The sequence below is a fragment of the Tiliqua scincoides genome, chromosome 10, assembly GCF_035046505.1.
Source record: "Tiliqua scincoides isolate rTilSci1 chromosome 10, rTilSci1.hap2, whole genome shotgun sequence".
Lineage (NCBI taxonomy): Eukaryota > Metazoa > Chordata > Lepidosauria > Squamata > Scincidae > Tiliqua > Tiliqua scincoides.
The window spans coordinates 2,234,430-2,249,360 of record NC_089830.1 but is presented as its reverse complement, the minus strand read 5'-3'; the positions used below and the strand labels follow the sequence as shown (position 1 = coordinate 2,249,360).

The 14,931-nt window shown below is 47.6% G+C and overlaps 1 protein-coding gene across 1 annotated transcript in view; it reads left to right on the top strand.

Moving 5' to 3' along the window:
• Window positions 1–14,931, top strand: part of CSMD2 (CUB and Sushi multiple domains 2) — a 594,109-nt gene that overhangs the window by 352,763 nt on the left and 226,415 nt on the right. The window contains exon 11 of the mRNA XM_066638160.1: window positions 5,558–5,661. Within this exon, the coding sequence (XP_066494257.1) occupies window positions 5,558–5,661 (104 nt within the window). The remainder of the gene's footprint in view (window positions 1–5,557; window positions 5,662–14,931) is intronic.

Below are 14,931 nucleotides of genomic sequence, written 5' to 3'. Positions count from 1 at the left end.
CTAAACAAAATAAATGACACAAGAGCAGAATAAAACCACAACAGTACTAGAACTGGTAACATCACACGGAAGGCCCAGTGTCTTAAAAATTCAGACATGTCAAACAAAAACCTTAAAAAAAAAATTAATGAAAAATAGTGTTTTGACCCTGGGCCCAATGCTGTCCAACTTTCCTTCTCCGGTGTAGCCACAATTCAACCCCTTGATAATATAACACATGTTCCCATACCTTGAGGAGGCCCCAGTGACTGCCCCTCCACCACAGGATGCAGCGCACACCCCACTGGCCCAACTGCACCAGCACTGGAAAATTGGATAGGATTGGGCCCTCAGTGTCTAGGGTTAAAAGTGCAGGAGCCTGTTAATTCCAGCATTGAAAGGGTCTTACCTTACAGCAGAGACTCAGCTGTGGATTTAAGTGGGAGGGTTGTTTCATATGGGGAGGAGGCCTGCCAAACTGTGCTGGAAGACTTGTTTTTGTAATGTGGCTTAGCTCTTTATCTGGTGGACTTGCATAGTGAAATAAGCAAATAGACAGGCCACAAGTTCAAGTAAAAGAACAGGGAGGAACCAGCCTGCAGCAAGACGAGCTGCACTGCTGGTCTGAAGCCTGTTTCTTCAAACAGACAAAAGACCCACAAAGAGAGACTAAGGGCGCAATCCAGAGCAACCCTGCAGCCAGAGCAAGTCCATTGCGCCGGCCGAAGAGTGTTATGAAAGTGCCATAAAGCACTTTTGTGCCACTCTCGGGGTAGATAGGCTGGCACACATCCGTGCACTGGCTTCCCTGTGCCAACGTGAGCCTGGAGGCCCAGTAAGTTTGTGCCAGCTGAGCTTGGCTGGCACAGGGGTTGGGGGGGCATGGGAAGGTGGAGCATGGGAAGGGTGGAGAGGAGATGGGAGGGAGTCATTTCGGGGCGGGGGGGCAGGTGGCAGGCATTCTCGGGGCACATATGCCGAATCCTAGCCCTTGTCCTGAGCAGTCCAAGGCAGCTCTGGGCTGCTCAGATTTGCACCACTGACTTCGGTGGCGCAGATCCAAGTAGCCCCATTGGGGCTGTTGTGGCTTTCCTTGGGGTAAGAGTTAAAGCCTCCCACTGCCTTGGGCTAAGCCACAAGCAGCCCAAACCTTGCTGTCTGTTCCAGCTCAAATTAGGATTGTGCTATTATCAAGAACAATAACATCTGATTGTTGTGGTTTCTTGAAAGATAGAACCTTTCTAATTGTAAAAATCCCTACGGGGATTTAAATTGCCTGCCCATGTAAACCGCCTTGAATAAAGTCCGAGGAGAAATCTGAGGACCTAGAAAGGCGGTATAGAAATCTGTACTACTACTACTACTACTACTACTACTACTACTACTACTATTATTATTATTATTATTATTATTATTATTATTATTATTATTATTATTATTATTATTATTATTATATTCTTAACAAATTGAGCCACCAATGCAAAAAAGAATAAAGATCAAGAAAGGTAGAGGTGTTTGGAAGCTTTTGTTTTTTTCTTCTTCACAGATTACATAATTTGCAGCTGGAAAAATGGCAGAAAGTGGTGTTATATGTTTTTATTCCAAGTTCTCATTCCGAGTTCTCATGTTTTCATTAATTTTAAGCACTTTCAAAGTGTACTAGGTAAGTAATATAAGTGATATAGTGTCAGCAGGTGCATCCACAGTGCTGTTTCTAATTGGAAAAATCTATTTTAATTTCTGGAAAATATCTCAGACACCAGCATGTGGTGTTTTGTGCTTTTATGTTGTTATCAACAAAAAATAGACACCTCTAGCAATAGATAATACGTACAGAGAACACTTGGTTGTTCCCCTTGAATACAGCAAGGTGTTAGAAATAAATCAGGAGAGGAAACAGGTGACTGGTGAGGGGTGGAGTCAGTGGTCTTTTATGCATAGTTTTAATATCTACAGAAGTTGTCGTGGTTCATGTGCGTAATACTGGCATGTTCCGTTTTTCTTATGTGCATGTATGTTTTTGGGTAACTGCTGTCTGCCAAACGAAAGCCCTTCACTGACACTTCCCCCTGTAATGTATTTTTCAAACGCATTAATCTGACATTAATCTTGTCTGCCTAATCTCGTCTGATCTTGGAAGCTAAGCAGGGTCAGGCCTGGTTAGTACTTGGATGGGAGACCGCCTGGGAATACCGGGCGCTGTAGGCTTATACCATGATCTCGGAAGCTAAGCAGGGTCAGGCCTCGTTAGTACTTGGATGGGAGACCGCTTGGGAATACCGGGTGCTGTAGGCTGATACCATGATCTCGGAAGCTAAGCAGGGTCAGGCCTCGTTAGTACTTGGATGGGAGACCACCTGGGAATACCGGGTGCTGTAGGCTGATACCATGATCTCGGAAGCTAAGCAGGGTCAGGCCTGGTTAGTACTTGGATGGGAGACCGCCTGGGAATACCGGGTGCTGTAGGCTTCTACCATGATCTCGGAAGCTAAGCAGGGTCAGGCCTGGTTAGTACTTGGATGGGAGACCCCCTGGGAATACCGGGTGTTGTAGGCTGATACCATGATCTCGGAAGCTAAGCAGGGTCAGGCCTGGTTAGTACTTGGATGGGAGACCACCTGGGAATACCGGGTGCTGTAGGCTGATACCATGATCTCGGAAGCTAAGCAGGGTCAGGCCTGGTTAGTACTTGGATGGGAGACCACCTGGGAATACCGGGTGCTGTAGGCTGATACCATGATCTCGGAAGCTAAGCAGAGTCAGGCCTGGTTAGTACTTGGATGGGAGACCGCCTGGGAATACCGGGTGCTGTAGGCTTATACCATGATCTTGGAAGCTAAGCAGTGTCAGGCCTGGTTAGTACTTGGATGGGAGGCCGCCTGGGAATACCGGGTGCTGTAGGCTTATACCATGATCTTGGAAGCTAAGCAGTGTCAGGCCTGGTTAGTTCTTGGATGGGAGACCACCAGGAATACCAGGTGCTGTAGGCTTATACCATGATCTCGGAAGCTAAGCAGGGTCAGGCCTGGTTAGTACTTGGATGGGAGACCGCCTGGGAATACCGGGTGTTGTAGGCTTATACCATAGTCTTTCTAAACTGAAGGTTGTCAACAAATCTGACATTCTAGCAAGTGACAACTGATGGCCACTCCTTGCATTTTTACACAAGATCTGATACTTTTCTGTGGTATATTAACAATTTTTGTTAAAATGTGCAAACGATTTGAGCGTACAGAAACATTGTAGAAATATTTTCCGGCTGCCCCGACATCTCTGCCCCATTCCGTACCCCGCCCTATTCCACCACCACTAGGTCCAGGGCCTGCTGCAGGATTCAGTCTTGGCACAGTCACACTGTTCAGATAGATTGACAGTAAAGAGGGACAACTGAGACCCAAACCTAGTCTCCAGTGGCCTTCCCTGGGTCTAGCCTTATGGCCCATTTGTGAGAGCTGTCTCCCAGGCAGCATGTGGGAGACTGGCACTGGCCTGGGCTAGGGTCAGGCCGTAAGTGTCCTACAACTGGAGCATTCCTCTTTTGTTTTGCAGAGGTGTGTCTCATCATATCCTACAACTGCCATTCTGGGCTTCCCTGGGCCCTCCATCTCTGGGACTGTCCCTTTTAGCTTGTGTGCATGAGTTCCCCAGGTTCAATCCCTGGCATTATTAGGTAGGGTTCAGAGAGACCCCTGCTTGAAATTCTGGAGAGTCTCTGTCAAGCAGTGCAGGCCAGCATTTCTCAACCAGTTTGGTTCTCAACTCAGGTGGTACGAGGAGAACGGAGTGGGTTCATGCCACTCCACTCTGCTTGGTGGTTTTCTGCGGTGCAGAAGCCAAGATGCAGAGCAGGGAGGTGTCTAAAGCAAGGGCTTTGTTCCGAACTTTGCAGTTTACACTGGTGTTAAGGAGTGGCCTGCCTGGGTCTTGGCTGGTGCAGTGAGAGATTTATGAGGTCATCAACTGCAGTGTAAATAGCAGCCACAAGCCCAGGAATCAAATGAACAGCCCAGTCCTGATGGGGCTGCCCATGCTGCGGTACGGTGGCGCTGAAAAGGTTGCCGCTGTATCCCATTGGGCCAGGGAGGCAGCTGGAGGTCTGCTCCCGTAGCTCATGTCGAGCCTCTGCAGCCGCTATGGGATCTGGACCAGTTCAATAGCTGACACAGTTTTGACTACACCTATGTAGGGCTTTCAGGCGTGGGGAATATGATCTGGCGACAGCCTCCTTCACTGTACCTGCACCTCCCAGGTCTTAGCCAACCTCCTCTCCAGCCTTCCCCATCCAGTTTCACCCCTGTGCTGCCTTCCCTCCATCCTCCCCCTGCCCTGGATACCTCCCCACCACTCAGCGGGGAATGTAGCAAATGCTACTTTGCTTTGGGAAGCACCCAAGGCTTAGAGCCTTGTTGCTTGATGGAGTGCAAAGAGCAGAGGCACTCTGAGGGTTGAGGGAAGGAACTGGGGCAGCAGGGGGTCGGAGAGGCAGAAAAGAGGAGACGGCGATGCAGAACGAACACGGAGACAGGTTGGAAATGTGGATGCAGGGAGGAAGCCGGAAGCTGGAAGAGAGACTGATGCTGAGCCTTGCCTAGCTTCCTCCAAGCCTTTTATTCACTCTTAAGCTCATGAAGCAATACAGTACAATGCTGAGGGTTATTAAAGGTTACTGATAACGCTAGCTACAACTAGCTGGCTCTAGCTGACCACAACACATTCCATGGACTGTGATAAGAAGCGCATCTCCAAAATACTGTCTATCCTGTTTATGGTTAGGCAAGGAACAAGGCTGCGGTTTCAGAGTTTGCTCCGAAAGTAGAACAGATTTGCCTGTTGTTGTTGCCAGTGTTCACTAAGCCTCTATACTACTATGCATATTTCCTACAGGGGAACATACCACTCTTTGCTCCTTGCAGTCGTCTGGCTGGCACAGTGGCCCAGCACCTGCCCACACTGGTCTCCCCTCCTGTGCCACGATGTGCCTTATGGCACATTTGTGAAAGCTATCTCCCAGGCAGCATGTGGGAGACTGGCACTGGCCTGGGCTAGGGTCAGGCCGTAAGTGTCCTACAACTGGAGCATTCCTCTTTTGTTTTGCAGAGGTGTGTCTCATCATATCCTACAACTGCTATTCTGGGCTTCAGTCAAACATTCCACACTTCTGGTATAATTGACATCTTTCTCATGTCAGGTTTTTTCCTCAAGATTATTTGCAAACAGTGTTTCTGAACATAGTTTATGTATTGTAAGGGGAAATTCAGGACATTTGTTTCCCTGTGTAGCTGTTGTAGCAAATCTCTTCCACAACACTGTCCAGACTTCTGCATTTCCTGTATACTCATGGTTACAACAACCCTGTGAGGTAGGGCAGACTGAGAGAATGTGACTTGCCCAAGGCTGTCCAATTCGCTGCATGGTTCAGTTGAGAGTTGAGGGTGGGCTTTCTGACATCCAACTCAACCCTTTAGCTGCTACTGCACACCAGCCACTGTTCCTTGGGCCTGCTCCTTCGGCAACCCTGGTTCCTCTCCAGCATTCTAGTCTCTCTTCCTTTTGCACTGACACTGTGTGTCTTCGTTAGGTCATCAAACTCACCTTTGAAGAATTCGACTTGGAGAGGGGTTATGACACGCTGACTGTGGGGGACGGCGGGCAGGTTGGAGACCAGAAGAGCGTGCTCTATGTGTAAGTAGACCTTTCTTTGGGTGTTTACATTTGGGTGCCGCTCAGGAGGGTGCATTTACTTCACTGTAGGCACACTGAGTTCCTAGCAAAGAGCACACACTCATTTTTTTGTATGGTGATGAATAATTTGTTGGTGTTTAAATAGCTGTTCTGTTGGGAGGGCGTTGCTGAGATAAGGTGGCCAGACTCTCAGGCACGTGGTAAATGGTTGCTGACCTAGATTAAAGAGCTAGTGGAAGACAGCAGTGAGTGTCTTCTTCTGCCTGACCTGAATAGAAAGGTATAATCACAGGGAGGAAGCGTCTCTTACCTAACTCAGTACATCCCATCATCACTCTTTCCTCTGAATTGCTGAGTGCTGCCTTTATACTTACTGAATGGGCCGCACTGACACATTCAGATTTTCCAGGATGCCTTTCTGTCACGTCCAACCCAGCAGGACTTGCAAACAATTACCCAATTACACCTTATACACTTAGCCCAAGGGCAATTTTATACAATATTTTAAATAATTTTAAATTTTGTGCAACCCATCATACGAGGTCAGGTATGAAATTCCCCGCTTCTGGAGTACCGTATTTTTTGCTCTATAAGATGCACCTGACCATAAGACGCACCTAGTTTTTAGAGGAGGAAAACAGGAAAAAAATATTCTGAACCAAATAGTGTAATAAAATATGTCTCTCCGCTGCTCTGTTTCCATGCTCCTTAGCATATTTTACTACTTCTAGTTTAAAAGGAATTTTATATGCTAGCCTTTTCTGCTTTATCATCCTTGCACTGGTAGAATGAGGTACTGTAGTATTTTTCTGCAAGTGCATTGTCGCTAAGCAGTGAACATTTGCATTACCTTTGAGCGCTTGCATTTGCATTACAATTTGCATTTGCATTACCATTGCATTTGCATTACCATTGAGGCAGGCAGGTAGACCACAGCTGCGATACAAGGACATCTGCAAGAGGGATCTGAAGGCCTTAGGGATGGAGCTCAACAAGTGGGAAACCCTGGCCTCTGAGTGGCCCGCTTGGAGGCAGGCTGTGCAGCATGGCCTTTCCCAGTTTGAAGAGACACTTTGCCAACAGTCTGAGGCTAAGAGGCAAGGAAGGAAGGCCCATAGCCAGGGAGACAGACCAGGGACAGACTGCACTTGCTCCCGGTGTGGAAGGGATTGTCACTCCCGGATTGGCCTTTTCAGCCACACTAGACACTGTGCCAGAACCACCTTTCAGAGCGCGATACCAGAGTCTTTCGAGACTGAAGGGTGCCAATACAATGAGGCAGACAGGACCCTGGTCAGGGGCAGAAGCACCTGCCAAGGAGGCTCTGCTGCCCTGAGAACGCCTGCAGCTTTGCAGTATTCGCTCCATAAGATGCACACACTTCCCCCACCCCACTTTTTTGGGGGGAAAAAGTGCGTCTTATGGAGCGAAAAATACGGTAATTTCAGTGCTCTAGAACAGTTACAGTTTTCTGAATACCGGGAGCCCTCGTATCCGCGGATCTTGTATCTGCAGTTTCAGTTAACCGCAGATGGGTTCCGCCTCCCTGCGTGCCCCCTCCGGAGGTGAGGGAAACTGCACTCCCTTCTCTGCTGGAGGACCCACAGAGGCCACGTGTGTCTGCCTGTGGCCTCTGCAGGCCTCAGAATGACTGTAAGAGTGCGGGGAAAAATGTGACTTCCAGTTTTATCGCAACCGTTTTATCGTAAACTTGGCAGGTCTTGGCCCGTTCTGAATAGAGTTTGTGCATGAGCCAGGGTGCAATGCTGAGGCACAGTTCCAGTACTTGAGCCAAAAAGTCTTGGGTCCAAACTGCACATCCTAAAGAGATACTGGTGTGGGATGGATATCCCTGACCCATGTATCCCCCCCCCATGTATAATTGGAAAAATGCATGGCATGGCATCCTTTTGTTAGCTTTGTCCTCTTCCCCCTCCTCGACTGCCACTTCATTGCCCGGCAAATGCTAATGCAGTGTGGTCATGGTACACTTCTTTTTAACGGCACATGACCAGGAAGGGGCACATGACCCAAGTTTGCTCTTCCTTAGGTATTTGCAGGGCTGGTAAAGGATGTTCCCCAGCTTCAGTAGTGACCCCAATAGAAAGTCGCTGGAGCTTTCCGCTACACAGGCCTGCAAGTTTTGTCAGAGCTTGTCCATATCATCCATAGCCAGAAGGGGATGGTGCAGTAAGTGTTGCATGTTCCGCAATGCGCCGTGTAAATGGCCCCTCCCATTTGCCATTGGAGCCATTCTGCCCCAATGGCTTTGATGGTGAGTGGGAGGGGCCACTCACAGAGTGTGTTGTGGTGCCTGCAGTGCTTACTGTGCGGACCCCCTCTCGCTATGCCACTACTGCCTCCTGGTGTTTAAGGTGGCATGCCAGATGCCTTCTTCCTCACTTCCCTGTGGCATGTCAACCATCATGTCTCCTCCTGCTCCCTATGTTTGAAAAAGGGAGGGGAGAACTGAATGGAAAGAAAGTGGCAGGTTACAGCAATGGTTCCCAAACTTACTGGGGCCACGGCACCCCCACAGCCTCTTCTTTCAGGCTCAGCCTTGTGCCGCAAGCTTGGGTCTTGCAAGATCCAAGATGGTGGCACCATAAGAACATAAGAACAGCCCCACTGGATCAGGCCAAGGGCCCATCTAGTCCAGCTTCCTGTATCTCATAGCGGCCCACCAAATGCCCCAGGGAGCACACCAGATAACAAGAGACCTGCAAGGCCTCCTGGGATTTGTAGTTAAGAACATAAGAACAGCCCCTCTGGATCAGGCCATAGGCCCATCTAGTCCAGCTTCCTGTATCTCACAGTGACCCACCAAATGCCCCAGGGAGCACACCAGATAACAAGAGACCTGCAAGGCCTCCTGGGATTTGTAGTTAAGAACATAAGAACAGCCCCTCTGGATCAGGCCATAGGCCCATCTAGTCCAGCTTCCTGTATCTCACAGCGACCCACCAAATGCCCCAGGGAGCACACCAGATAACAAGAGACCTGCAAGGCCTCCTGGGAATTGTAGTTTACGAACATAAGAACAGCCCCACTGGATCAGGCCAAAGGCCCATCTAGTCCAGCTTCCTGCATCTCACAGCAGCCCACCAAATGCCCCAGGGAGCACACCAGATAACAAGAGACCTGCAAGGCTTCCTGGGAATTGTAGTTAAGAACATAAGAACAGCCCCACTGGATCAGGCCATAGGCCCATCTAGTCCAGCTTCCTGTATCTCACAGCGGCCCACCAAATGCCCCAGGGAGCACACCAAATCTTTCAGCTGGGGACATCCTGAGGCACCCTTGTGAGTACACTTCAATGCATAGTTTGGGGAACACTGAGTCAGAGCATTGGAGATGCTCGCTCATTCTCTTCTTTTTTTGAACCCAGTGTGCCATGGGGCTGGAGTGACAAGCCCTGCCAAGTTGCACCAGAGGGGACGTGTTTTCATGGAAAGGCCCAGCCCTCTTAAACAATTTTATCCTGCCTCATCTTCTGCTCTTACGTTAACAAAACAAACAAAAGCAGCCCAGGTGTGACCAATGCAACACCATCCAAATGTATCACCCATATCTAAAACAGCAGGCAGTTGAACATCTCAGCCCAGGGTTGCTGTTTTCTGCAAGCCCACATTGCTGAATCTCTGTTCTTGGGCATGGAGAATGCAAAGCAATTGTCAAGGGCAGGCGGTAACCCCATCACACCCCGCAGTTCCCTTCTGCTCAGCGGAAACTCAGGCTGACCTTGAGGCTAAAAATGCATCTCATAAGCGGTCATTCAAACCACTTTACCCCAGCTGCTTGGAAAAACAAGTACATTAGATTACGCCAAGACTGAATTATAGGGGAGTCTAATGCCATTACCAATTCCCCTCTCGGCACAGAGCAGTGACTGGACTTGGTCTTTACTTGAAAATGGATGGGGCCAGACTGATGAATGATGCATTAGAAGATGGGTGAGGATGAGGCCCTTGGCATGTCTGAGCGAGAGAGAGAGAGACTTCCTTCCTGTGAAAGATCTTAACAAGAACTGTTGCAGTTCTGAAGAACCTTAACCAGAAAAAAACAAATCCTGTTGAGATCAATGGGAATTTAATTTGGCTAAACGAAGTGATTCCACAACAGGAAGTTTTAGGTTAGATATGCTTTCAAATCAGAGGTATTTTAATCAGACACCAAAGGGCCTGGAAGATGATAGCAGCTGAGAAAGTTAAAGCTTTCTTACACTGACCATCAGTCCCATCTCAGTGGTGGCAGGGGAGGGGTCTTTTCATGATGTATTGCTCTGAGAGCACATCCACTCTACAGATGTAAGCTGCTTATGTAACAATAATGTCATCTTCTAGGTGCATCCTGGGAAGAGCAAGGCTGGCCTTAAGCCTATTTGCCTGATTTGACAAAATTGGGCCCTGCACTGAGGAGGCGGGTGCACCAATGTGGTGAGCAGATCACCAGCTCCACACATGTCATCTCAGTGGTTTGTAAGCTGGTGGGGTGAGCGGAGTGTCTGCATTTTGTGCCCGCCTGACCGTCCCTCGGTTGGCCCCAGAAGTTGGCCCCAAATGGGCCTCCCGGAAGCAGCTGGTGGTGACACCATTATGTCACCATCAACTATTTCCTGGTGCCGCACTGCAATCTTAGTCATGTCTACTCAGAAGTAAGCTTCATTGAGTTTAGTGGGATTTACTCACAAGTGAGTGTGTACAGGATTGCCACCAGTGAGTCATGCCTCCAAGTGGCTTTTTGTCTCCCAGAAGTTCAGCAACAACACAAGAATGCCATCACCGAATGTGACGTCACAAGTCGCAGTGCTCTTGAGCATTGGGCAATGCACAAGTGCACCGGAAAGGAGCCCTTAGCAGGCACAGTGATTGCATCCCAAAAGATTTTTTTTTAATCTTTAAAAAAGAGAGGGTGTGTGTGTGTGTTGTAGAATGAACCTCTTTGGTAGACAAGCCAACCCTTGTTTCTAATGCATCGCTTGACTCCTGATTCTCCAGACTCCTTCCCCCATTTCCATTTAAACAAAATTTACAGGGCATCTGGGGAGTAGAGCTGGCAGGGAGCAAAATCTGTGAGTAATATGGGATTGTGCTCTGTTCTGCAGGCAAAGTCTGGGTCTGCTCTTCCAGAAGGCCTTCCAGAGACCTTCTGAGGTGCGGCAAGGTCTTGCACAGCCTCCCTGGGCTGTTGAGGGCCTCTGGGAGGCCTCCGAATGGCACTTGACTGGAAACCAAAAGTGCCTTTTGGAGACTTCCAGCTGTCCTTCTGAAGCCCAGGGAGGCTTTGCACAGCCTCCCGTAGCCTCAGAAGACTTCCCAGATGTGACCAGAAAACTTCTCCAGTTGCATCTGGGAGGTATAAGGAAGGCTGACCCACATATGTATTTCATTATCCGCTGGTGGGGGAGTACGGGAACAAATCTCCGCAGATACCGAGGTCCAGCTGTGTGCAGGAAGTTCTTAGAGTCTTCAGTTTTGTCCCTCAGCAATAAGCATCAAGGATTCTGTGGTTCTCTGGCTCTCATGTGGAATCCTGACTGTTTGCATCACGATTCTGTCAGGCAGAAGCAATTAGTTCATCTGTGCAGTTTCTGCAGCTGCTAGACTTGCTGATCATGCAGAGACACTTGAGATATGCATTCTCAGAGACTGTTTCTTAAAAGTACTTGTGTCCAGTGTTCACCTGCATAGTGTGAGCAATGGCACCATTTTGGATAAAGGCAGAGAATTTCTCTCAAAATGACCAAAAACACATCATGGGATATCATGAAGAGAAAAGCAGATTGAGAAGAACCTTAGAAGTTTTTTTCTTCTTCTTTATATAATAAGCTGCTATATCCTCAGTCTTCTGAGTTCCCATGTATTTCTTGTACTGTGATCTTAGTTCTTATAAAGACAATATTTATCTGTTGGATGAAAGGGAGTTTTGAATGTAAGCAATTCTGGTTTTATGTGCCAACCTCAGAATGCACCTTATACACTTGTGGATAAGTCAATCTTTTGGCTATGTTGAGGGCATGTATTGTATTGGCAACCTTCAGTCTCAAAAGACTATGGTATCGTGCTCTGAAAGGTGGTTCTGGCACAGCGTCTAGTGTGGCTGAAAAGGCCGATTCGGGAGTGACAATCCCTTCCACACCGGGAGCAAGTGCAGTCTGTCCCTGGTCTGTCTCCCTGGCCGTGGGCCTTCCTTCTTTGCCTCTTTGCCTCAGACTGTTGGCCAAGTGTCTCTTCAAACTGGGAAAGGCCATGCTGCACAGCCTGCCTCCAAGCGGGCCGCTCAGAGGCCAGGGTTTCCCACCTGTTGAGGTCCACTCCTAAGGCCTTCAGATCCCTCTTGCAGATGTCCTTGTATCGCAGCTGTGGTCTACCTGTAGGGCACTTTCCCTGCACGAGTTCTCCATAGAGGAGATCCTTTGGGATCCTTTGGGATGTTGAGGGCAGGCTTTAACAAAAAAAACAAACAAACATAGAATTTGATATTATCCATGGATAAGTCGAGGGTAAAACTTAGGGGTGTGTGAAATGCTTTGAAAATGACTTACCAGTAATTATTCTGAGGTGTCAAAGCCAAAAAGGGGAGGGCAGAAAGCCATATTTCCTTCTTCTCCAAACAGGGTTAGGTTTACCTCTCTGTTACTGCCTTAGAACAATTACTGGTAAGTAAAATTGCTCTGGTTTTTCCCTCACCCCCCAAGTCCTGCTTTTCTCATCCCAGTTCTCCCCCCCCCCCCACATCACCAAGCAGCTGCTCTAGAAGCTTTTTTTTTACCATATTAAACTGTATATAAGTCAAACCACTTTTACAGGATCAATTTTAAAGTATATTTTTGGACATATAAGAGTATATATGGTAACCCTCACATAAGATGTGGACCAAACATGTGGCTTAGAAAATCAGAGTGCAGTTTCAGTAATCCCACCCCCAGTTACGACATCTGCTTACATGTACACAATAAGTTTGCATTAGCTCTGGCTGAGTTTGGAAGGGCACCTGTCAGAGATCCCTTGAAAATCCAAAAAAGGAAACAGGAGTGTTCTAAAATACATGATTTTGACTAATCAGCAAAAGGGTTACTGCATCTTGAATTGGAATAAAATAGGGTCTTTCTACTTTGGAGTGTGTGTGTGTGTGTGTGTGTGTCACAGTGGTGTTATACCAGGGGTGTTAAACTTTATTTATTTAGCGTATGGCATATAATACATGGACTTATATATCAATTAGACCAGCTCAAATGTCAATGTCCAGTTTGTCCAGTCATTCAAGGACAGAGTTACCTTCATTTGAAAAAGTCAGACCATGGGCCAGTATATGCCCTCTGTTTGCAGCCAAACACAATGTGATATATGGTTTGGCGGGAGAACCCGCAATCACACTGTGGGGTAGATACTAGCCCCTATTTAAACATTGAGTCCTGACTAACACCATGTAGGGTACGGATCCTGTTCAAAGTTTTCCAACGCTGGCGAGGCAAGTCGAAACCTGGCACCTTAAGTGTTCAACTAATTTCACATAGAGGGCCGAATAGCGTTTGTGAAGCCTGCTGAAGCCCGGAAGTGACTTCATTAAACAGAAAGTGACATCATTAGGCGGTTGATGGCCAGAAATCAACACTTTTTTTTCTTACATAGAAACTCATTAGTTGCAAATGACAGAAGAGAAAATGTGCAAATGTTCATATTTTCAAGCTGTGAGAGATCCCAATTATCATGCTGGGAAAGTCCAGTGATAACAGGGGCTGGATAAATTGCTTCTTATGGCCATATCTGCCCCATGGGCCTTATACTTGACACCACTGTGTTATAACTTCAACAAAATGAGACCGTAGCAGTCGCATAGCTAAGGTGGTGAAGGAGATAGCAATTGCACTGGACAACAAGCTTTGGGGGAGGGGCAACAGCACTAGTGGCCAAAATTGTGAAAATCTTGGTACTTTCAAATAATACCATATGTTATATACCACTAGATGCGGAATTTGATGCAGAATGCAATGAAACAAACCATGTCAAAATATCTCTATTCTATCAAAAGTTACACTGTTACCCTGCACATGTCCGATCTTGGAAGCTAAGCAGGGTCAGGCCTGGTTAGTACTTGGATGGGAGACCGCCTGGGAATACTGGGCGCTGTAGGCTGATACCATGATCTCGGAAGCTAAGCAGGGTCAGGCCTGGTTAGTACTTGGATGGGAGACCGCCTGGGAATACCGGGTGCTGTAGGCTTACACCGTAGTCTTTCGAGATTGAAGGTCGCCAGCCATATAGCCAAATAAATATGGCTATAAAACACATGAAAACAAAATAGCATTATGTAACAAAAACAGAATTTTTTAAAACTCAAAACTGACCAATGAGACTGATTGATCCAAGAGCCAATTAGGAGTTATTATGATACAGCAGGAAACCAATAAGGTGTTAATAAAGGTCTTAATAAGGGGGAAGCCTGGGGAGAGATGGCAGAGCAAGTGGGCTTTGAGCTGCTGGGGGGGGAAGAGGCAGGTTTTTCCCAATTTTCACTTCTTAAAAACCGTGGCCTTGACATCACTTCCAGGGCATCATTTTGAACTTGGCACTGGGCTATGTGATGATTAGCTACACCACTGGACTGTAGAAACTCAATAGGGGAGGCTGAAAGCAGCCCTGCTGAAATCAGATAAATCGTTCATCATTCTTTTTCTAGCTGAGACCAACCATGTGCCTCTGGGAAGCCCACCCGCAGGCCATGAGGGCATGCGCCCTCCCCGGCTGTCACATTTGGTATTCAGAGACACAGCACTGCCAAAATGGAGATCCCGTGTAGCTGCCTTGCTTAATAACCCTCTCATCCTTTTTAAAAGCAACATCAGCCAAATTCAATCCACCCAGGACACGGAGGGCATTACGAGGGACATTAGAACCATCTGTGGGCATCTTTCTCAGCAGCATTTGTGTCGCATGTGATTGTGAATGTGGGAGACCACGGGAATGTACATTTGAACCAATATAGCTTTTACAGTCACATTACAAAACTAAAATCATGGCGGGGGGGAAGCAGACAAGCATTTTGATGCTTAGAACAGAGTTAGAACAGACAAAAGAAAATATTTCTTTACTCAGCGTGTGGTTGGTCTGTGGAACTCCTTGCCACAGGATGTGCTGACGGCATCTGGCCTGGACGCCTTTAGAAGGGGATTGGACAAGTTTCTGGAGGAAAAATTCATTACGGGTTACAAGCCATGATGTGACCTCATGATTTTAGAAATGGGCTATGTCAGAATACCAGATGCAAGGG